Raw genomic sequence first — 23,136 nt, forward strand, 5'->3', positions numbered from 1 at the left:
ACAGCCGGGATGCCTAACCTTCCCTGACAGAAAACATCTAAAATATACTTCCCCGTGTCAGTTCAGGCTACACGGGACCAGAAAGAGCTGAGCGGGTTGGCTTGTCATCGGATTTTAGGAAGAAGAGAAGTCTTTGAAAGAAAGGGTTGTGCCAAGTAATAGTTTCCAGAGTGGTCAAGTTCAGAGAGACGGGGAAGGATCTTGGTGGTTGACTTGTCAAGGTTAGAAGTAATACTTATACACACTGTGATGTACAGGAACGCTAGAAAAACACACAGAAAGAGAGAGACAGACAGCTCCCACGGCAACTGGAGAACTAGTGTAAACGTCCAGCGCCGGCGCTTTGATGCTTTCCGTCTAGTTTCAGGAGGGTGGTCTTCAAAACGGGCCCTTCGCGCTGGTACATGATCAATAGGTCTGTAAATGTTTTAGCAGTTGCATTACAAGAGGCATAAAATATTGAAGCGTCGGAGAGAAAGCCAACCATATGGGATAAGAGGAGTTATTGTGTGTGTGTGCGTGTGCACGGGTGCGTGCATGTGCGTGTGTAGGAGGTAACAGGAGGTAACAGGAGGCAGGGGAGTCGGAGCCAGGCTGCGTTATAAACGGCCCGATCAGTCATTCTACACCAGTGTTTGTACGACGAGGAGAGGAGGGAAGAGGCGCTGGAACAGTTTCTCCCTGTTTACATTGATCTCTAATTCAGAGAGTGATTAGTTTCCTGATAAGACCACAAACCATATTTCATGTTCACTATCTCATCAGTAATACTTGTGTGTGTGTGTCAACAGCAACCGTTGGCGGGGTTATCTGTCCTCACACACACATAAACAGACTTGAGGAGATTATGTGTAATTTGTTTACGCGTAAACCATTACATGGCCGAAACCCCGGCTTCCTATTTAACAAACGCTGACATGAAGTATTGCGCTTTCAGACCCACCGCTCACCTCAGGCTCCGAATGATTAACTCGGATGTGTATACAGCGGACGATGTCGAACCCAAACACGCCAGCCCGTGGATGTATGAGCGGCACGTCGACCGACCGACCGAACGCGGCGCAGCTGACCTCATGTTACTGCGGGTGTTAAATGACATCTGGGCATGAGTGAGTGGAAGCTGGGACTAAATGAGACTCCAGCTTTATGACAGGAGTAACGTGATAGGCTGTATTTATGACAAACAGAGCCGACTTCCCCTCAGCATGGTGCTCAGCAGAGAGAGATCAGGAGATTAAAATTTGACTGCTAAAAGCAAAACACTGGTTTATTACCATTTGGATCTTGTTTCATGTAGTTTTTAAAAAAAAAAAAAAAACTTTTTCATTATGGCTAGTGATGTCAACATGAAAGCATTTCTACAGCACAAAGCAAAAGATACAAAAGTCTTAACGCCCTACTAAAGTTTTTTTTTTTAAAGACGCAACAGCCCAAAACACAAGTTCACACACAATTCCAATTGAAGGAAAGCAGAATTCCTTTTTTTAACTTAGCTAGCAAAAAAACAAATTAATGAGAGCATGAAAGCTCTCTTGTCATTCATGTCCAAGCCCACATTCCACATTTCCCGATCTATAGGCTTTGTAACAACCCTCTTAACCTGCGTGACCCTGTGACGACCTCCAGCAGGGACACAGAAACACAAGCACATGTTCATTTTCTCAAAGAATGTGAGACGCTTTATCCAAACTTACAAAACCCTCATTCTGCTTGAGAGCCTACTTTGCCTTTTTTGTTTCATTTTTACACTCCCCCCGCCTCCATCCCCGCTGGTAACAACTCTCGGGTGCAGACTTCTGTGTGCTACATCATATACTTCGCTGATGACAGATGGAAAACAAAACGTGGTACCTGAGAGGGGAGCATTTCTACTGATGGCCTGACATTCTCTCTTTAATGAGTTTACACAGGGATTATGGCCATGAAACCTAATCAGGACATAAATTACCATGAGATGTTGAAAATAAAGGAATGAATTAAGCTTGAGTTTTAAACTTTTTCAGTAAACTGCAGTTTGAACTCAAGGCTTTAGTTACATTCTTTTATTATTTTTTTTTTCCTTTCTGCATCTCTGTGTGTGTATATAATGTGAGAGAGACAGTTCTGACAGATGGCTTAAGGTCCCAACTCACCACCTTGCGTGAGTAGCAGGCCTCAGACCCAACTCTTCTCCCGGTGTCTGCCCCGGGCCCAGGCCTTAACCCAATCAGAGAGATGGACAAACCAGACGCACAGATGTGGACATTTACATACATCTGCTGAACCTATCCCTTAGAGGGGAGACGATTGGGAGGATGACAGAGACACAAAAGCGGATTGACGTGAGGGGTGTAGAAAAGACCAAAGACACTGGGAGAATATTAATTCTTGTGACTCCCCGGCTCATCTATAAACTTGCTAAAAGTCCCTTCCTCCCCTCTTCTCCTCCTCGTCTCCTGTTTAATCCTCCAGGCCACTGCAGCAAGTTCGACACTGCAAATTCGGACGAGGGCTCATAGTAATTTCCTCACAGCTGATTCACAATGGACGCAGTCAGGATGAACTGAAGTGAATGCCAGATGGAGAATACAGTGCTGAGATCACTGTTGATAATTCACTTTTTCCCACCATTCAACACGCTGGCAGTCGCACGAGGCGGAGGAACACGCGGGAGTGTTCGTGCGATGGGGCGTGATTGCTTCCAAGTGCGCAAGTTAAAGAACGAAGTATAGAATGAAGAAGACAAAAGTTTTTAAATACGACAATTTAGCTTTCAGAAACAATTGCAATAAAGAGTGAGCTGGCCGATTCACAGGAAATGATCACCCTGATCATGAAGCGTGGACCAACGTTATGCATGGAAACGATGCTGAACCACTTCCAATGCCGACGCGCAGCCAGTTTTTAATGACGCTTCCATACAGGGTTTCTTCATTGAGGAATCAGGTAATCAGATGTGCCACCGCCAACTTCACATTATGGCAAAAGCGCAGTTGGGGTGGGTGGAGTTGCGATTGTAGTAGCTGTATCTGATCAGGATATTAGAGCGAGATTGAGGGCGGCAGTGAAGCGGAAAAACAGGGCAGGGTGGGTTACACAAGAGTCTGACCTTCACCTCTGAGACCCTAAGGGGAAATACTACAGGAACCCACATGTGTGTACACATCGGCTCTGAGGTTTACTGCCAGCATAAGCCATGGCGCAAAAAAAACCACATATTGCACGGGATATGGTGGTATTGGACTCAAGCATGCACCATTTGGCTCAGTGTGGAGATATGAAAAGACAAAGCGAAGAAGAAAGAAATGAGGAAAAAGAACAGATCCAAAAAAATTCATGCAAAAAGCGTGGACTGTTTGGGAGCTGTCCATAATATATCACAGTAACAGCGCTCTTTGAAATGTCCCATAAGAGAAGACGTCACGGGCCGATTTAATAGCTCAGATTAAATCTCTAAAGCTGGACTATCAACGGGCGACTCTCTGTTTCCACTGCACTCCTACAGCCAGCGTCTCATGTTACCTCTGTCCTGACTCTGTGGTTTTCTGGCTAACCAGCCCTGACTCCTAACTCCTAAACCTGACTCCTGTCTCCTCCAGGTGCCATTAAGCTGAGAACAGTAGGTCCCAAACGGGCCACCAGACGCCATAGGGTCGCTTAAGGGGCCACTAAAGCTTTGGGAACCCGAATGAAAGGAGTTGACTCATTCGAGCAGTAAAAATCAGAAGAATGATCAAATTTAAATGATTTTGATGAAAAGGGCGTTCATTAATTTCTTCTCGATTACCTTCTTTTGGTGAGTGTGTCTTATGATGTTATGTGCCACTTTAAAAAATGACAATTACCAGTAACACTGCCTCATTTACAGCAGTTTGTTGAAAAAGCAACTTGGATTGTAAATATTTCTTTTGATTACAGTCTGAACTTGTTAAACACTGGTTTTCAGTCTTTAACACAATCTTTTACTGCAAACTGTGGCTAAACCTCCAGGAAAAAATGCACCTATTTGATACCAGCTTCATAACTTAGACCCTACATCCTATATGTCACAACCAATGCAGTAACTGGAGTCGACCTCCACCTCCTGCACGCCAGTCAAAATCTGCCCTGCGATCTTTTGCACATTTCTTTCTCACATATAGGAGAGTGTCCCTGTTCACTTGCCATAAATATGAATCCGCTTGGAAGTTGCGGCTAAGCCCCGAGGATGAAACTGTCGGCTGTAATTCTCTCACAGGTGTTAGGATGTAAATGTTCCTTTGTCTCTCGCAGCTGAGAAATCCCAATATGTCCGACACAGTCATCCTGTTGCTCAACGGAGCCCAGATCTTGAGTCAGTGCGGGGCAAAGGCAGAACTGCACTTGTTTTCCACTACTGCAGGTTTCCAAAGGCATTAAAGACTAATGGATAAAACAGGCGACATGTTCACACCCCGGCCCAGATCTCAGGATACCCGGTCCTCCGTCGTTTCCACCCAGCAGAGGAATCCGGAGGAGTCCCGGCCTGGAGCTGGGGACAAGCAGGCAAAGGAGACTCAACTATGGAAATTTTAGAGTCATAAGATTTCTGTGAGCTGTGAAATAAGTGGACCTGTTTGTTTTATGAATGCATTCTGCAGCCAAGCTGACCTCTGAAAGAGCATGATTATACGAGCCTCTAAACTTTAGAGTTTCAATGTGTGTAGATGTGTGTGTGTGTGTGTGTGTGTGTGTGTGTGTGTGTAAAGGTCAGCCATGACCGGGTGAGGAAAAGGGTGCACAGAGAGAGCATACATACAAAATGAGTGAATGACTGATTTATTAGGTGTATAATTGCCACAGCTCCCCTCTATCTTGGCTGTAGATCTGTGTTGGATGTCCAGTTTGTGTGTGTGTGTGTGTGTGTGTGTACTGAGTGTGTGTTGGAGCGGGCAGCGTGCAGCGGAGCAGGATTAATGGAACACTCAGCACGCAAAGTCCATGCAGACCACCAGCACTGCGTTAACCTCGTATACCGAGATATTGAGACAGAAAGACCGTGAAATCGTACTTATAGTCGAATATGAGTCTGTTCCCCGGGCCACCTGCATGCTTGTCCTTCTCATTTTCGTCTTCTTCTCATTTTCTTTATTGTGTAGAATTGGAGTCTTTGGAATTCAGGCTCTTCTTCTTACACTTATCTTGAAACAACTTGGGTGTAATCTTTTTTTTTTTTTCTATGCATGTCATTTAGGATTTTATCCAAAGCCTGTCTGGTGTATATCAAAACTCAATGATGTAAGAGGAGGAGAGCGCTCGCTGCACGGCTCACACAAACACACGGTTGTGCCAGAAGAAATCTTATTAATCAAACGTGGCCTTCTGAAAATGAAGACCTCACTATAGTCCGTTAAATCTCTGGGAGGAGGAAGAAGCTGAATGAACGTCTCACACACTGCACAGGCTGGCTTAAATATAAATGTAATGCTAAAAGAAAGATACTGATTGAACTCAATTTAAAAATCCCCTTTTCCATATTCTACAATTTATTTCTTTATTTAAAGAAGGAAATATTTTCCTTCCAGGCAAAGCCTTTCCTATTGAGAACATGCACCTGCTTCAGAAATACTAAACGAGCCACTGATTAGACTTCAAGCCAAGGTTCAAGTCCTCGCTCTTTTCAGCCCTAAACCACTAAAGGCTGCTCTGAATTCGGAGCCTTAATGGCGTGTCTTCAGGGCCATGCAGCGGGGGGACTTTAATTAAACTAAATGATCGTTTCACGGCAAAACACTTCGGAGCATTCATCAAGGAATAAGCAGGAGAATTGTTCCTGCTGTGTGAAATATAGGTGTGTATTGTGCGAAGCCATGGGCAGCCCGGACAGCGCTACAGGGTTCACATCCACTCGGGTCTGAAAGCGGGGCAGCTGGAAGAAAGGCCAGACTAATGTGCAAAATGGAGGATGTGTGATTGGACCGAGGTCCAAGACGTCTGCCGGGAAAATAAATACAAAAGAATAATCACCCACATGAGAGAGAAAAAAGGAAAGCAGAGAAAGAAAGAGTCCACTCTATTCCTATGTTGGAGGGTTTTTTTTTTTTTTTTTTCCATTTTGGAGGTAGGTCCCTCCCTTCTCTTTCATAATTCACAGACATGACGGGGATGGATGGGGCTCTCTAATGGCATCCTGGGATTTTTAAATGCTCGCATAAACACACACACATATAGGCTTGTCCAAACAGCTACATGTTCACTGGCACTATATGGTTTTACACACACACACACACACATACGCGCGCACGCGCACGAGATGTTGAGGCAGTCTGTGAGGTGACTGGTAACAGAAGGGAGGTGGTCCATCCACTTTCACCTGGTGACAGACAAAAGATTACACTGACTTTCCCCTAACCATTTTCTCATCGTGCATGTGTGTGTGTGTGTGTGTGTGTGTGTGTGTGTGTGTGTGTGTGTGTGTGTGTGTGTGTGTGTGTGTGTCCACATGCTACAAGGAGAGGAGATTTTTTCAAGCATATTTAAATAGTTTAGTTTGGGGGAAGGGGGCTTGTGTCTTTAATGAATGAGGGGTAAAACCCCCTTTTCTCATTGGATGAGCTGGCAGCTGGCGCATGTATGTCCCATTCAAAACAGAGAGACATGTTTAATTTGACAATTAGGAAAACAAAGGACTCCATTTTGAGCCACAGTTGGAGGCTGTGTATACTGCGTGTGTGTGTGTGTGTGTCTGTGCTTGTGCTTTTCAAGAATCTTTGCTGAATTGAAACAGACAGGAGGGGAAGCGTTGCAGATACAGAAGCCCAAAAAGCACGAGGAAGCCCAAATTGTCAAGTTTGGATAAGCAGGAACGGAAGAGAAACTGAGAATAAAAAAGCAGCAAGAACAAAACTGACTGACATGTGAATTTACTTTCTGCTAATTCAAACCACTATGTCTGAGCGACCGCTGTGCCAGCCTATGTGGCTCATGCACAGACTATTTACAGTTGTGCAAACCAAGGTATACATTACCTCAGTTTACCTCAAAGCACAGTGGACCACAGGGATTTGAAGGTGATGCAAATAAATCCTTTTCTGCAAGCTGCGAATCGTTAACCTCGCATTATGTCACACTTCAGGTGCGAGGAAGCAGGCCGAACGCCCACAAACGCACATGCAGTAAATGTCTTGCAAGTGTGCATGAAATTATACTGAAATAAATCACACACATTTCCTCCCAAACAGAGCACAATGCCAACACGAGAAAAGATACGCCAGACTTAAGCACAAGTCCTGGAAAAGAAAGCTTTCTGCTTGAACTGAGCCTTCGAAAAAGGTGCGTCTGCTTCAGAAATTCAGCAACGCGGTTTTCCGCACGTTTCTGCAAGGTCAAGGAAATAAAGACGTGCAAACTAATCCACAATGATCTCCTTTATATTCATGTGCATTACTAATCAAAAATTTCCCTTTTGAAAATGTGTGGCTTAGTTTAATGTTGCATATAGAAGCTATTTTTATTCATGTTCACGGTAAAGGAAATCCCCACACAGTATTTCTTCAAATGTGTTTTAATTTGCAGGAAAAATCAAAACCGTTGCATTCATCACCTGCTTTGGCTCAATGAAGCCCAAATTTAAATTACAGCTTATCAGAAGACACAAACGCCTCCCAAATAACGCCCCATCATTTCTTCATTCTCCACCCTGTCCCCCCACCATTTCTCCTCTTCCTCTCCTCCCTGTGGTCCTGAGAGTCCTGTTACCATGGTTACCAATGAACGATGGCTCCAACCCTTTGAAAACCATCACACACACACACCCCCCACCCCACTGCCAACACACAAACACACACATTATCAGTATGAAGTAATGGCAATCATCTTTCACGTGGCGCTCGCATGAAGACTGTCTGCCTGCACCTCGCTTTGCCCCGTTACAAAAACATGACCCTGCTCCCCTCCTGACAGCGAAGAAATATGCCTTTAGGTGGAGAATTCCTCCCTGTAATCACACACACAAACACCACGTCCAATCTGCACTCCTTCTCGTCTCCCCGCTGTAATTTGCAAAGACAGATGAAGCGCCCCTGTCAGTGGCATCTCGTGCAGCCTTGTGGCGTTTTGTGATATCACTGTCACTCTGCACATTTCGGGAGATAATGTGGAGTAAACAATGGAGAGAGTGTGACAGGCTGCTTTCACGGGGAAGAGATTGAGAAAGAAATATTTGTCCTCTTCGTAGAAGGCGGTCTGCTCTGTATCCGATTCTCCACTGCACTGCTCCACTTTTTCCTTTTTTTAAAAAAAATATGCACGCAAGGCATGCCATTGAGAAAGGCCTGTTTCAAGGGCGTACTCAGACAGATAGAGGTGAAGTCACTCACTTAAGCAATCACGGCACCCTCACACACACACACACACACACATACACGAGTAACAGTGATGAATCGGTTTGGCTCCGCCTCCTCTGTCCTCTTTCCACGTCTCTCATTGTCATGGTAACCATCACCACCTCTGCTGCATCCCGCATTCATGCTTTCGCACCAGCCGTCCTTTTGATGGGTCTCTCCTCTCTTCTCCCTCACAGCGGAATACCTGCTGAGCTGTGGTCTTTCCAGAGCCCTTCATTTCTTCACTATGAATCATCCAAGTATTCAGCACAATCAGTCCAGAATTATAAAATATTCAAAGGCTCAGAGAAAGACATTAAATCTTACTCTGAGCTCAGTGAATGGCAGTTAAACTCGATTTTTGTAGCAGAGACAACAGAGGGAACAGTCTCTTTTCCACATAATGATATGCTCTGACACATTCTGACCTCAGTCTCCTTCAGTATCAATCAATTTTCAGTGCGAAGACACCGCCGATGTGAAATGGACGATTACTTCAGGTAATCAATCATTTTCATCATCACAATGCAAATAAGGTTGTTTGTGAAGACAAGCCCAGAATGATCTGTACTATAATGTAAAATATACCTCTTTATTTTACAAGTAAAGATGTAACAAATTGATAGGCTTTGAGAAACGAGTGGAACAATTTAGAAAAATGGACATAACAGGTGGGAATATTGTGAATTTGTCACAAAATGAATATGTAATGAGTTCTATTGAGTTTTCATGATCCTTCAGGTTCACTAATCTACTTTTGTTCGCCTCCACACCGTGATCACCTGTCATTACATGAATTAATGTGACTGAATTACACGGTGCGGTACCGACGGCACGTGACTTTAACCAGCTAAAATCTGACTCTTAAAATTCATTACCGGCATCGCACGCCCCATGACAGGGTGAGGCGTACAGAGCACTACGTGCCATTCACAAAGTAAACACTATCATCTGCTCTCCACTTCCTGTGATCTTTGTTGCTCCATCTGGATGGACTTCTAAAAAAAAAAAAAAAAAGTTCTTCAGATAAGAAACAAAGGTTTGAGGGGAGAAAATGCCCCTTCCATTGATTCCCATTAGCTTTTGCATCCGGTGTTGGAGCAGCAGATCTGGCACTCCAAGATCCCTGCAATCAAGCAGCTCCTCTGTAATCGTCCCCTGAAGCCACTCTTTACGAGCTGCCGGTGGTGTGGGTGTTTACCAGCGTGCACTGGTGTGTTTGTGGGGAGAGTGTGCATGCATGGGTGTATAAGAATGTGTTTGTGTGTGTTTGAACACCTCTAGACAAAATCAGAAATCACTTCCAGCTTTCTAATTTGATATTCCCCAACAGAGAAGTCGGATTCCGGCCAAGACATTTAAAGTGTGTTTCTGCTAGAGAGAGACGGACAGATTGCACCACCAACAGAACAACTTTCAGTTAACAGCGCAGTCTGGAGAGAAATGGAGTGAGAAGCACTGTGCACGTGGAAGAGCTGCCTTCAAGCCATGTAAGCACACCTGGGTCACGAGCTAAAACTCCACCCATCGCACTCAAATGTGTCACTTGATGTTTTAAAAGGCTTTTTAGAGATTATTCACTTCATGCACCCTCTGTGAGGATACCCTCTACACATCCAACCAGCATGGCAAGCGGCCAAAACCCTTTTCCTTCTCCTCTCAGAGAGAATGAGTCAGCCGGCCATCGGATTCAATAAAGAATTTATCTCTTTTCATCTTCCAACCAACTAACTGCTCCCACTTGCCACAATAGTCCCGCTCTGCTGAGCCGTGATGTGAAAACATTAGGCTGCGGTGAGTGACAGCGGCGAGGACACCAGATGTTGATGTTCAAGGATGGCTGCTGCAGCTCCCCACTACTTTTCTTGCTGTCATTTCCTTTGATCCTTTTTTTTTTTTCTAAGATCTGAGTACAATCCTCAAGCTTTCCTTGTTACCAGAGTACATCTCTTTCTATTTACGGTGAAGAACTAAGCTTCAAAATTCATCACCTTCTTATTGCGTGCTTTGATTCTGAAACATCATCGAGCACTTTTTAATGGTAAATTCTATACTAACGATATGGTATTTTAAAACCTAGAACTTCATTCCAAGTAGTATAAAGGACTTCCTAAACTGTACACTGCACACCAGGGTGTGTTAGGCCACAGCCAGTCTGATCCAAAACCACAGAGCTAAGTTTGGGCACATGCACCAGAAATGTTGGTTCTCCTGAACTGACATTAAATCTGACACAACCTTACCCCAAAAGTTAAATAACTTACAGCAGCAAGCACATACTTGTGCCAAATCACAAGATTTACCTAACCTCAGCCAACATCTATGACACACGCCAAATGGCTGCGAATGCACTCAGCTTGAGGTTAAAATATCGCGTATCGACTACTGTTTCATGTCAGACAGATTCATCTTGCAGCGCCTGCAGCTCCAACACAAACACCTCGTCAGTGATCGCACTCCTGTCCCTCTGCCTTGTAAGAGCGAGACTTTGTATAAACTGCCGGATGGGAATACCGAGAGTCGCAGTGACGCAGAGATGAAGAATTAATTTTTCCTAATTATGACTTACAGTTGGGTTGGTTCAAAACGGACAGACCACCCTGAAGAAACTGAAGAGATGCCTGAAGCTTAATTCGGAATTATGTCTTGTTGGAAATGGTTAGTTTTAGGCTTTTGACCACATTTGTTGAAAAAGGCATTGTGAGGTGGATTTATACATTATTAATGCTGAAATCTGTAACACAATTTGACAACTATAATTCTACTGACAAAATGTTTCTCTATTTTTTTTTTTTTTTTTTTTTTTTTACTTCAGGCCATTTTATACAGATGTAAATGAATGCTGTAACGTCTAATCCACTATGAGCTATTCGTTCATTCAAAAACAGAGGAAAAAAACCGGAGCGCTCCTTCACATCTCAAGGCTGCTTTTTAAATTAGTATTCTGCTTCTTCCATACTGACGGGTTCACCGAGTCCATAAGGCAAAGGCACGTGGGATCCTAAAGACGGAGCTGGAAGATGGGATTCCGGCTGCTGATTGATAAAAAAATGCAATAATCAAACTTCATAAATCTCATTTTCTTGTGTTTGTTGATCTTCTGTTCCGCACATTTTATCCTTTCATTGTTCATCCGTCCGTTGGCTTTCATCACCCGCGTTCGCTGCTGTCTCCTTCAGCCTCGCAGTCAAAGACTTGTACAGTTCATCGAAACAAATCACAGCAGCTGCCCATCTAAACAGCCCAGTTATTTCCACTGCTGCAGCCCCGTCCAAGCCTGTCCGTCAGACCACAGCCAGCGACCACAAACACACATGCATGCTCACATGTACGGAGCCCCACAGTGGAAATAAGTCTCCTGCTTGCTGCGGTTTCTGTCGTTTAAAAGCCCACGCTCCATGGTCAGATCACCGGCTCTTTGTCTTTCTGTGCAGTACTTTTACTTATATTTGCACACCCATCAATACTGGTGTTTAAATTGAAAACGCACACGGTATATTCTTATTGGGATTAGAAAGCAATCAAAGAAAGGGGAAAAAGAAGACGGTAGTGGAAGTCAGTGTGGGCAGGTGAGAAGTAGTAAAATAACTCTTGTAAAAAATTCCACTATAGGGGAGTGGAAACTTTCCCCCGCTCCTTCTGATGTTGCTCTAACCTTTATGGGACATCTCACGGTGAGAACCGTACCTATAAAAGCCAACGTCCAAAGAAAAGACAATATGAGGTGTACGCATAATAGAAATGCCTTGTGGGAGACGTGATGTGGGCCGTATTGAACAGAAAATGCATTTAACAAGAATGCGCCATTTATCTGATCTCATATATATACCAGACAAAATCTGTGGTGTTGTTTAATATTGTGTCTTTTGGCAACATTAATGTGAAACTCGATCTGGAATACTAATGCAAGCATGTCTGCTTGCTTCTCTCAGCATCCCTCCGTCTTGATTTCCTGAGGTGAGAAGGAAGGAGAGGAGGACAAGTGAGATGATTAAATTGATGATTCGTTTGAGAAAACAAATATCTCAAGCTGCACTGTCTTTGACCCTTGAGAGGAAAATAAATAGTGTGGAGAGAGCTGGGACACCGACACAACAGCAGAGGAGCCGAGTCAGCCAGATAACAGCTCCGAGGCTGATGCTCCAACACACACACACACACACACTGAAACACACACTGACTGACACACAAACAGCCATGCCCAAATGAATGTGCAAAAGACAGGGAAGAAGAAGAAATCTCACAACCTAAATGATTCATATCTCACAAACTCGCTCGGGCCTCAGAGAGCAAAAATCCCGATCACACCCAACTGTGACTTCAAATCTGCGATCTATCCCTCTGCGAAGCCGAAACGACAGAAACTGATACGCTGGGAAACGAGCGCTCGCGCTGCCCTTCACCCCAACGTTTTCGACCACCTGCTGTCCCAAACTGCAGAGCCCCTCCCAAAGCAAATAAAATGTCAAGAAACACAGGAAGCATGTTAATTTACACCAACTTAACTCAATGTGTCATGAAATTAGATTAGTGTGACCTAATGAACTGCAGAGAGCCTCTGGATCACCTGCTGCTCGTGCGCAGTGTGTACGCCTTTTCCCCTTTTGTGTGACTAATTTCCTATTTGATGAGAGTTTGTTTCCTTCCACTCTCGAAGTCCGAAAACGAAGGGGGATTCAAGCAACGAGAGAAAAGACTGTGACGAAGCGGAGGTTCAGACAGAGATTGAGGGGACATCTGGACGGGAGACATTAACTGAAAAGCAAAAAGACGCCTGGTGGAACTGAAATAGAGAGATAGGCAGGAAAAAAACAGTGGCTTTGTTCTGTGTCTGCTGCCTGCAGCTGTTCGATATCAGTGTGATCCTTTTTCCAGGGGAGCTGTCGTAACGCCTTTCATTGGTAAAGGTTAAGAGGTGTACCTTCACAGTTTTAGACGGGCGAGAGACAGAAAGCGTTAAAGGCAAGTTTTACATCACCTACGTACGTCTTCATCCCCGGCTGAACAGATAAACTCAGATATACGGCTCAAAACTAGACAGTGCATCTTTGACAGCCCTGAATTATTTTTTTTTTTTTAAATCAATTAGCTGAAAACTTCACCAGATGTTTTATTAGTGTTCAGTCATTTATGTCATAAACATGTCAAACTGGTTTGAATTGCTAAATTTATTGCTTTTTATTGCCGGAAAAGGTGACTGCTTAATGAATAATGAAATTAAACTATCAGATTAAGCTCAGTTATCTCTAGAAAGGAAGCGATATTGAACAGATATAATGAGCAGGGTTGTTTGAGAAAGAATTACCCTATTTCATTTAGTTTTTCAAAAAAAAAAAATGTTTACGCTGTTCTATTGTGCCAAGCAAAAACAAGAAGTCATATGTTAATGTGTCATGACTTGAGGTTAAAACAAAAGTAAATAAAGGACAGAGAGGAGGACACTTTCAAGCAGAAGAGATGAGGGAACAGAAATGAAAGCATTCAGTTTAGAGGGAGACGGAGGAAAGAGAGTGAGAAGAAAAGCCCTGTCTGCCATATGGTACAGAGTATTGGGCTTAATGAGGCGGAAGGCTCTCCCCTCCAAAGAGGCATCAGCCAGTCAGATCACACATGCATGAACACGCTGATAGGATTAAAACACAGCGTATCCAAACAGGTTGTGAAATGGAACCAAGCTACTGACTTTGAAGAAAGAAATCCAGTGGAGAAATGCATTTGAGGAAAATAAAACCTGGCTGAAGGGAGAAGAAAAAAAAGATGTACTGTCAGGTGGGAAATCCGGTCTGTCAACCGTTACATCTACCCCAAAAGAAATGAACAATTAAAGATTTATTCACCGTATTTTAATCTGTATAGATAATGCAACATTTGTGGTTGATTGAAGTAAAAGGAAATGAGTTTTTTTTTTTTAATTCTATGGATTCAGTTCCTGATGAGGTTATCTGTTGTGTGCATATATTCGGAGCTCAGGCAATGTTTAAATCACATCTTTCTGGAGAGGAATAGAAATTCTACACAGTGTCGCAGTTCATCACATTGTTCCAATGGGACATTTTATTGTGGGCTAAGGACTTAATGGATTCTTACCACTTCAGCAGTCTCAAATATCTTTACATGATGAGATAATCACACGCCAAAGATTGTTGGCGTAAGACCACGTTCTTAGTTCCTCAATGTGCAAATTATTATCACATTTTCTGGGACTGTTCTGTCACGAAAACCTTTGCAAAGAGCTACAAAATGCTCTACAAGAGTAACATTGCAACATTTCATTTAATAACTTCTTTATTATATATAAAGCCTTTGAGGACAAGCACAAAACCAGAATGGATCATCTCCTGGAACTCCAGTAGCAGGCAGGTGATAAATTCACAGCAAGTGTTGATGGGTGTCATGAAAATAGTTCGCATAGCAGACACACCAGCCTGATCCCTCGTCACACACATCCTGTCAACATCACCAACAGCTGAGAGACGTGCGAGTCGGCGGGAGAGGTGGAGCAAGAGTCAGAATTGCCGCACCAGACAGGGAGGAAGAATAAGCATGTCAGAGCAGGAGCCAGCTGTTAACAGCACGGAGCGATTCGCCCAATTTGTCAGTCTCTTCGGGGTCTCCTCGTGTGTCAACCCAACCGTTTGCTATTGGGTATCACCTGTTAGACGTGACAGAGGTGGCGGAGATCGGTAAAACCTATAGCCTTCATCTCTCGGCTATCGATCCAAGCAAATGAGACACACTGACAGATTAATAAAAACACACATGAGAAGGTTTCAACAAAGCTGTCTCATACCACAGCTGCCACTGTGCAAGAGCAAGCAGGAGGGAAGACATCAGACAGACAATAAATTTATTCTTCCCACCTCTTCAAGCTTAATAAAAGCTGAGAGTGTGTGTTTTGTGAGTCTGGGCTGGCGAAGACCTTGTGAGCTCCAAGTGGAAGCTGTGGTTTGTTCTGGCTTTGGTTTCCATGGGGGCCGATTCAACACAACACCAGCAGGAGGCTGGCCCGGTGTTACAGGAAGCTCAAACTGAATACCTTCCGACTTCCAGTCTGTCAGCATATCGCTGAGCTCTGCTGCTATTGATTTAACAAATGTGATTAGTCTCAGTGAGCAGGCTTTAAATACAATTAGTATTTCCTTCTAGAGGGCCATTCAGACTTTTGTCGTTGGTTCCTCTGACTCTGAACTTCACACGAAAAGGCCTGATTGCTCTGACAGACAGACCTGCTGTGTGCTGTACATCAGGGTGGTTCTGCTGGAAGGTCAGGAGGACTCATTCCCCCTGTCAAAAGAAACCTGCCTCCATCCTGTGTGTTTTGCTCTATTTCGGTCACCCTGATATCACACCTGCGTGCTGCAGTGTGACTTCCTTGTGAGGTTTTCCGGAGGTCAGACAGTCTGTCTGTCAAACAGAAATCTGGTGCAGAGCAGGATTATACCACGCGGTAACCAATTCACCAAAGTTAAATTAATATTTTGCATAATTACTTAACTTAAAACAGGAATCTTGCTCTCTAAATTTAATTTAGAGACACTTACGTACTTAAAAGTGCCATTATGTGTATGAAGAAAGGTGCATCTTCCAAAACACTTGTGACTGGTCAATAGATACACCGCAGTGCTGTTGTGCTGTACTACAATGTCAAGCAGCCAGTCCCTCGGCCTTTCATACATCTCCCCCAGATGAGCACATCTGTGAGTCTGTCTACATGATTGAGTGTTGCTTAACAGGCTTGACCAGGAAACCACATGCTGAACATCACAGGGGAGACGCATCACCTGCTGAAAGCCAGGTCCTGGCCTCAGGAGCGCACACGAGTGCACATACACAGATGTAAAACATACAAGAATGCTGCATGTTTTCAAAATTTTAGTTCTTTCATTGTATCAACGTGTCTATCCTTGGGCGAGGTGTTTGTCTTGAATAAAACGGATCTATCCGACAACTGATCTATTCAACATTTTTGCTGGGTTTGTGTCGTGACCAGGCTGTGCGTGCCATAGCTGGTGAGATTAGCAGAGCTTTCCCAGCAGTCAGGCCATGCCAGAAGTCAGCATGTCATTGGTTTCAGGGACTGTGTAAGGCACCATCCACACAGGAGGAGAAAATGTTTAGACCCTGGAAAAAAAAAATAACAGATGACTACAAAAGAAGAAAGAGCCACAGATCTGTAATTAATCATTTCAATTCCATTGCGTCAGCAGAAACCACTGAGATAGGATATTCACAGATCAAATGATTTCATCAACCTCACACTGCAAATAAGTTTTTCAGGCGAAGAACAGGAACTAATCCAAATATGCTTCACACTTTTCACAGCCAGCCAGAATTCTCACTGTTCTCATGACCTTTACCTTGACAGGTTATGAACTCGATTCCAGTGGATGTGCATGACACACACACAATACACACACATGCACCGAGTTTCTTGCCTGGGAAATACTTCAAGGAAGTGGGGGAAGTGGAAACGAGGGAAACCAAGAAATAAATAACCCCTTTGTATGGCTGCTACATAAACACAGCCGCACATTACAGATTACTACAGTGGCAAAACTGATAAGGAGCTCCTTCAAACCGTGTGTGTGTGTGTGTGTGTGTGTGTGTGTGTGTGTGTGTGTGTGTGTGTGTGTGTGTGTGTGTGTGTGTGTGTGTGTGTGTGTGTGTGTGTGAGATTTGGCAGTTTGACGGTTAATGGTTTGGTATTTGACTCAGTATATTAATGAAAGGCCATTAAAAGTAATGCTATAAAATTTCTTTTTTTGTTGCTTTCTGAAGTGAAGATATACTATGTTTGTGTGTGTGTGTGTGTGTGTGTGTGTGTGTTCTCGTATTTCTATCCTTGTTGGGGCCAAATGTCCCCACAAGGATAGCAAAACGTGGAACGACGTGCCTTGTGGGGACCTTTTTCCGGTCCTAAGTAGGAGAAACAGTGTTTTCTTGACCATGTTGTTGTTACTGAAAAAAGTAAAAGTGCAAAAACATTTCTTTAGGGTTAGGCTTTGTTGTGGTGTGGGTTAGGGTTAGGGTAAGGGTCAGGGTTAGGGGCTAGACATGAATGGGAGTCAATGGAAGGTCCCCACAAGGATAGAAATACAAGACTGTGCGTGTGTGTGTGTGTGTGTGTGTGTGTGCGCGCGTGCAGAAAGACAGCCAGCTAAGAAACTTACACTGCAAAAATTCCAAATCTGAGCAAGTTTTTTCAACTTGTTTTGAGTGAAAATATCTCATTTTACTTGATTTAAGATAAATTTACTTAAACATTATAGTTGATCAAGATAGAAAGGCTTGATTTAAGAGAAAATTTTCACTTTTTCTATATGCAGGTTTTTTTTACTAATTTCAAAGTAAAAATTTCTTAATTTAAGAAAAAAAAATCTGCCAATAGAACAAGTAAAATTTTTTTGATTTCAGAGAATTTTCTCTTAAATCAAGCCTTTTGATCTTGATCAAATATAATATTTAACTAAATGTATCTTAAATCAAGTAAAATGAGACATTTTCACTCAAAACAAGTTGAAAAAACTTGCTCAGATTTGTATTTTTTGCAGTGTAGGTAGGTGTACTTTTAATCATAAGGCTCTCATATACTTCTTCCGATAACACATTTCCTTGTTTTCACATAAAACATTGGCCTTCCCCTGCTTACTTTTAGACATTGTCCAAAATCCAAACCTCGTCAGTCGGGCCAGCGTGTTACTTCCAAAAAACAAGCTGAGATTGTTATCTGTTGTCGATGATGTTACAATTCTGAGAACATGTTGCCTTTGTCTCAACTCTGTCAGGAACGTGACAGAATCTCACAACCAGATCATCGGTGCCAAATAACATCACACAAAAATGTAAACTCGGTCCTGGTGGGCCGTCTGACCCAGTTGTCAATAACTGTGAAACGCTTCACAGTCTTGACGCTCGTGTGGTAGTCAAACGGGGAATAGGAAACAAATCTGGAACAACAATCATTAGGCTGTGATTTCAATATGAAATGTGTGTGTGTGAGTGTGTGTGTGTGTGTCCTTTGTGAGTGACCACATATTCCGACAGCCAAGGAGAAAGTTTATACCAACTGCCATTACTCTGCAAATAACTGATCTTGTGGGGAGACTCTCGCCTGGAGAATCTTGGCTTGGTCGAAGAAAGCCTTGAGGAACGTGCCGGAATGAGTAAATCAAACCTTATTCACTGACTCTGGCGAACCGGAGAGCCACCCGTGATGTCTGGCACGGGATTACGCCTGAACCCGGTGCCAGAATAACTGCCGGCTAGGATTATAAAAAAAAAGGCTAACAGTTGATTACCACTGTTGCGACAGCAGGAATGGAGGTCCAAAAGGTTCATTTAATTGCTTCAAGGACAAAATAGTCGTACAGAACCAGCAAAATGGCAGCTGTAATTTCAGAAACAGCAACATATATCCTATTTCATTTTATATCATTTGCATTTGATAGCAGGACACCTCGTCAGAGACTCTGACTTACTGCATGCTACATTTTCCCTCAGGAATAGGCCCATATGCCAGTTTTCACCGAGCACCAACCAGTCCTCTTTTTCAAATACATGTAAAGTGAGCATGAGCAAATGTGAAATTCACCCTGCTTCAACTGCGGTTGGTATGATTTAAAGGTCCAGAGCATTTCATCGCTGCGCTGCATTTTTAAGACGGAGAAGCAGGCTTCCTGACAGGGAAAGAGAAAACACTTCTTTCTCTTTGCTCTCCTCCGCCGCACGTCAGATGGCTACAATCAACCTGTAAAAACATTTGGCCTAAACGGTGCATGATGCTGGAAGACAAACAGCCAGTCATCCCTTCTCATTCCTCAGGAGACGTTCCCCTTATATAAAGGGGCTGCTGGAATCAAGATAAAAGCAACACGGCCAAGCTGCGGTGAGATATAGCACCAATACCAAGGGCTCACCCTACGCTGCTGGCTCGGTCACCGTGGCAACCCTACGGGGTGAGAGAAAGGACATACCAGACTAGAGTAAATCTCCTCACAGTAGCTTCAGGAATTCAGGTGAATTTTCCCTCTCTTGTCACCACATTTCTTTTTTTTTTCTCTTGCTTGAACTCAGGGAAACGTGTTCCGTCTAAATGAACACTGTGAATGGCCGCACCTCTCCTCCCTTCGCCCAGACTTTATGAATCACTTCACAGTGCATGGGTGCTTCCAAGTGCACCATCGTCTTCTTAAAAACAACTTCAAGGCTACTTTTCTCTTCAGGTATGACAATAATTTCCAGGCTGCTTTTTATGATGTATAAATCAGGCTTTTGCCAGGGGAGTAATCAGAAGGGGTTTGAAGGGAGGGTGCGGGTGAAAAGAGAGAGTGAACAAAGGCGTGAGATGACAAGTTAGACAGTGTATGCTTGATTTTGGCTCCATAAGTGGGGCAACAGTGCTATGGCCAACACGCAACAAGATTGAGCACTGTTAGAGCTAAGAATGGGCCTCTCTTTGACAGCAAAACTGCATTATAGAACAGAAACTCAAGAAAAGGAGTTAAATAAAAATGACAGTGGAGCAAAAAGCTGAAAAGAAAAAGGTCTCTGGCACGATTTTTTCCTACCTCCAAGAAGCAGGTCCCGGCTGGCGTGTTTTCCTTGATGGAGGCATTGTAGAAGCTGCTGGAGAACACAGGTGTGTTGTCATTAACATCCTGCAGCACAATGTCCACCTTGGCTGTGGATGACAGAGGCGGGCGGCCGCTGTCCGTCGCTACGACAGTCACACTGGGGGCCGGCTCCGATTCAAAGTCCAGAGCAGTAGCGGTGGTGATGATTCCTGTAACGGGGTCGATGGAAAACCAATCGGAGTGAGAGTTTTTGCCCTTTAGAAGGCTGTATCGCACATCTCCATTGGGGCCCTGATCTTTGTCCCTTGCAGTAACCTGAAGTACAAAAGATCCAGGATATACAACTTCAGGAATGGTCTGTCTGTACGCCTGCTGGTCAAACAGAGGGGGGTTGTCGTTCACGTCAGTCACTTGGATGGTGAAGGAGGACTCTGCCCTGAGTGGCGGCGTGCCAGAGTCGGTGGCCATCACTCTGAGGTCATACGAGTCTCGCTCTTCTCTGTCCAAGACCTGGTCCACGTATATCAAGTAAATTATGCTGTCCTTGGTTGTGAGAGCAAATTTCCCATCACCCCCCTCGAGGGACACATTAACGTTGGCATATTCTCCATAATCTGGATCGGTGACAGATATCCGAGCCACGTATTGGCCTGGCTGGGCTCCCTCTGAGATCTTTGGCGAGCCGTCCTCACTGAGGAAGATGATGGTCATGGTGGGCTGGTTGTCATTGTAGTCACGTACGTGAATAGTCACAAATGCGTTGGTCACCTGGGAGAGAAAACAGCACAATATTAATGTTCCTCGATGCTCAATAGCTGGGACAGCAAGACTTCCTTCACAGCTGACTACACAAAAACAAACAAAAAAAAAAAAGACCGCTAACAGTGGATAATTTTCACCAGATGCTACTTTACATAATATGCCTAGATTCAATTTAATGAAAAGCCAAAATGTTGTTACCTCTGGGTGGCTGGCATTATCCCTGGCCTGGACCACCAGTTCATGAACCCTCTTCAGCTCGTAGTCGAGGGGTCTATTCAGAGTGATGACCCCTGACTTCATGTCGATGACAAAGTAGCGCTCGGGGTCACTCTGACGGCGGTTAATTTCATAAAGCACCAGACCATTATCGCCTTCGTCTTCATCTGATGCGAATACCTGCAAACACGAGACAACGGGCGAAAAAGAGTAAAATTAAACCCAAAATTGTTCTTAGAATTAATCAGTATGCAAATAATGAAAATACTGAGCTGACCTGCAGGATGCTGCTTCCTTGAGGGAGACTTTCAGAGATAATAGCATGGTATCTACTCTGATTAAAGGCTGGCGCGTGGTCGTTGATGTCAGTCACCGTCACTTCCAGGGTCATGGATCCCATCCGTCTTGGTGAACCGCCATCAAAGGCCTCCAGGACCAGACTGTACGATGAGCGTTTCTCTCTGTCCAGAAGTCCGCTGACAACCAGGTCGAGATAAAGCACTTTGTTAGTCGCTCTCTTTGTCTCCAGCCTAAACGTCTGGCCCACGTTGCCCTCTCGGATGGAATAGCCTTGAGTGGTCAGCTGGTCCTTGTCTGCGTCGGTCGCGGGCTCCAAGGAAAACCTCGTTCCCACTGCGGTGTGCTCGGGGATTTTAAGAACCACTTTCTTTTTCGGGAACGCAGGTGCATGGTCGTTGATGTCGTTGACCGTGATCGACACTTCAATCGTGATTCCCGTCATTGTCACCGCAATGAAACTGTAGTGGTCCCTTTCCTCTCGGTCCAGGCGGCGTGCGGTGGTAATGATGCCTGTGGTTTCGTCAATGTTGAGGTCGCTGCCGACACCTGTGCCCTCATGGTCTGAGATGAAGTAAAGGCTTGCAGTTTCACCGGGCGGCAAACCCGCACTGATGTCGCCAACAATAGTTCCCGCTGGCTGCTCTTCGTCCAGCTGCAGTTCTAGTGCGCCAAGGACAGCTGCTGACTGAACTAAAACAAGGACAATGTAAAAGAGTGGCTTCTGCCGCCAGAGACTTGAACCCGCACAAGGTCCGGTGACCCAAGCCCTCCGTCTTGACCCTTTACTTGTTATCGGCATGGCTGGGGTCTGCTACGCCTGGGGAAGATAAAAAGGAGAGAAAAAAAGAAGGAATCAGCCAGGGGAAAACATGCTCTGGAGTCAGAGCTGTATTTTATATGCAAATTGAGTGACTGAGCAGTGTTTTTCATTCACTATTTAAAAACATCTTGAAAATTCACTCTCTGCATACACAGTGAAAACAAAATGTTCATTTTCCTTTTTCTAAAAGAGGAGTAAGTATGCTAAATCTTTGCATGACAATGTGATAACACTTTCATAGCCCAGAGTCTATATTAAAGACACTGCATGACGAATTATATATATAACATCTTGGAAAGAACTTTTGAACCGTCTCAGGAAGCTTGGAGAGAGTATGAAAATGAAAGCCTAAGTCTGTCCAGGATCCACATCGGCTTTTACCGCACTGAGGACAAAATCGTAAACTATATTTATCTCAAGGATAACAGTGAGAACATCCCAAAGTATCCAGAGTGTCACACAATTGAGTCACAGAGGACACTGAAATGGGCATTGAGATTTATTGTCTTTATCCACCAAAGATCTCCAGTCACAGAGCAGCAAATTCTTAATCACGCACACACACACACACACACACACACACACACACACGCACATATACATGTGTACACAGAGACGGAATGCATGGGAAAGCGAACCTAAAGCTGCTTTAGCAGGGCCCTTTTTTGAGGAAACGCAGTCATTTCAGACCGTAAGCTCAGTCGTTATGTTCCTCAAACTTTAAATCACTCATCCATAAAGATAATATCCTCCTCATGGAAAACCTCCATCAATCTTATCCGTCACATACGGGATCTAATCACAAACAGATATACATAGTGCCACACTGCATCAGGGTCAAGATCTCGTTGACTAAAGTTTCTGGTGTGCCAGAAGGTTGGCCATGAGTCAGTGAATCACACAGCGACACCAAAACAGTGAACCGCGGGAGTGTAAAAAGCTCATCTAAATCTCACCTGACACTGTCTGACTTCCCCTGCAGCCAAAGTCACCATCTGGGACTTCAGCAAGCTAACATAAACACTAATAATTGTTTGCAAATGGCTGAGTGACCCTTATTTGACATACATACTTTCACACACTACCATAAAATTCTGAAAATACACTTGTAATTGTTCTGGTGACATTAAAAAAAAAAAAAAAA

General features: G+C 44.0%; 1 protein-coding gene across 1 annotated transcript in view; it reads right to left on the bottom strand.

Moving 5' to 3' along the window:
• dchs1b (dachsous cadherin-related 1b) overlaps nt 1–23,136 on the bottom strand; it is a 74,902-nt gene that overhangs the window by 38,218 nt on the left and 13,548 nt on the right. Inside the window, exons 2-4 of the mRNA XM_030100264.1 lie at nt 21,150–21,989; nt 20,855–21,052; nt 19,889–20,662 (exon numbers count right to left, since the gene is read on the bottom strand). Coding sequence (XP_029956124.1) covers nt 19,889–20,662; nt 20,855–21,052; nt 21,150–21,971 — 1,794 coding nt within the window. The 5' untranslated portion in view covers nt 21,972–21,989. The remainder of the gene's footprint in view (nt 1–19,888; nt 20,663–20,854; nt 21,053–21,149; nt 21,990–23,136) is intronic.

This window comes from Salarias fasciatus, chromosome 10 (genome assembly GCF_902148845.1).
Source record: "Salarias fasciatus chromosome 10, fSalaFa1.1, whole genome shotgun sequence".
Lineage (NCBI taxonomy): Eukaryota > Metazoa > Chordata > Actinopteri > Blenniiformes > Blenniidae > Salarias > Salarias fasciatus.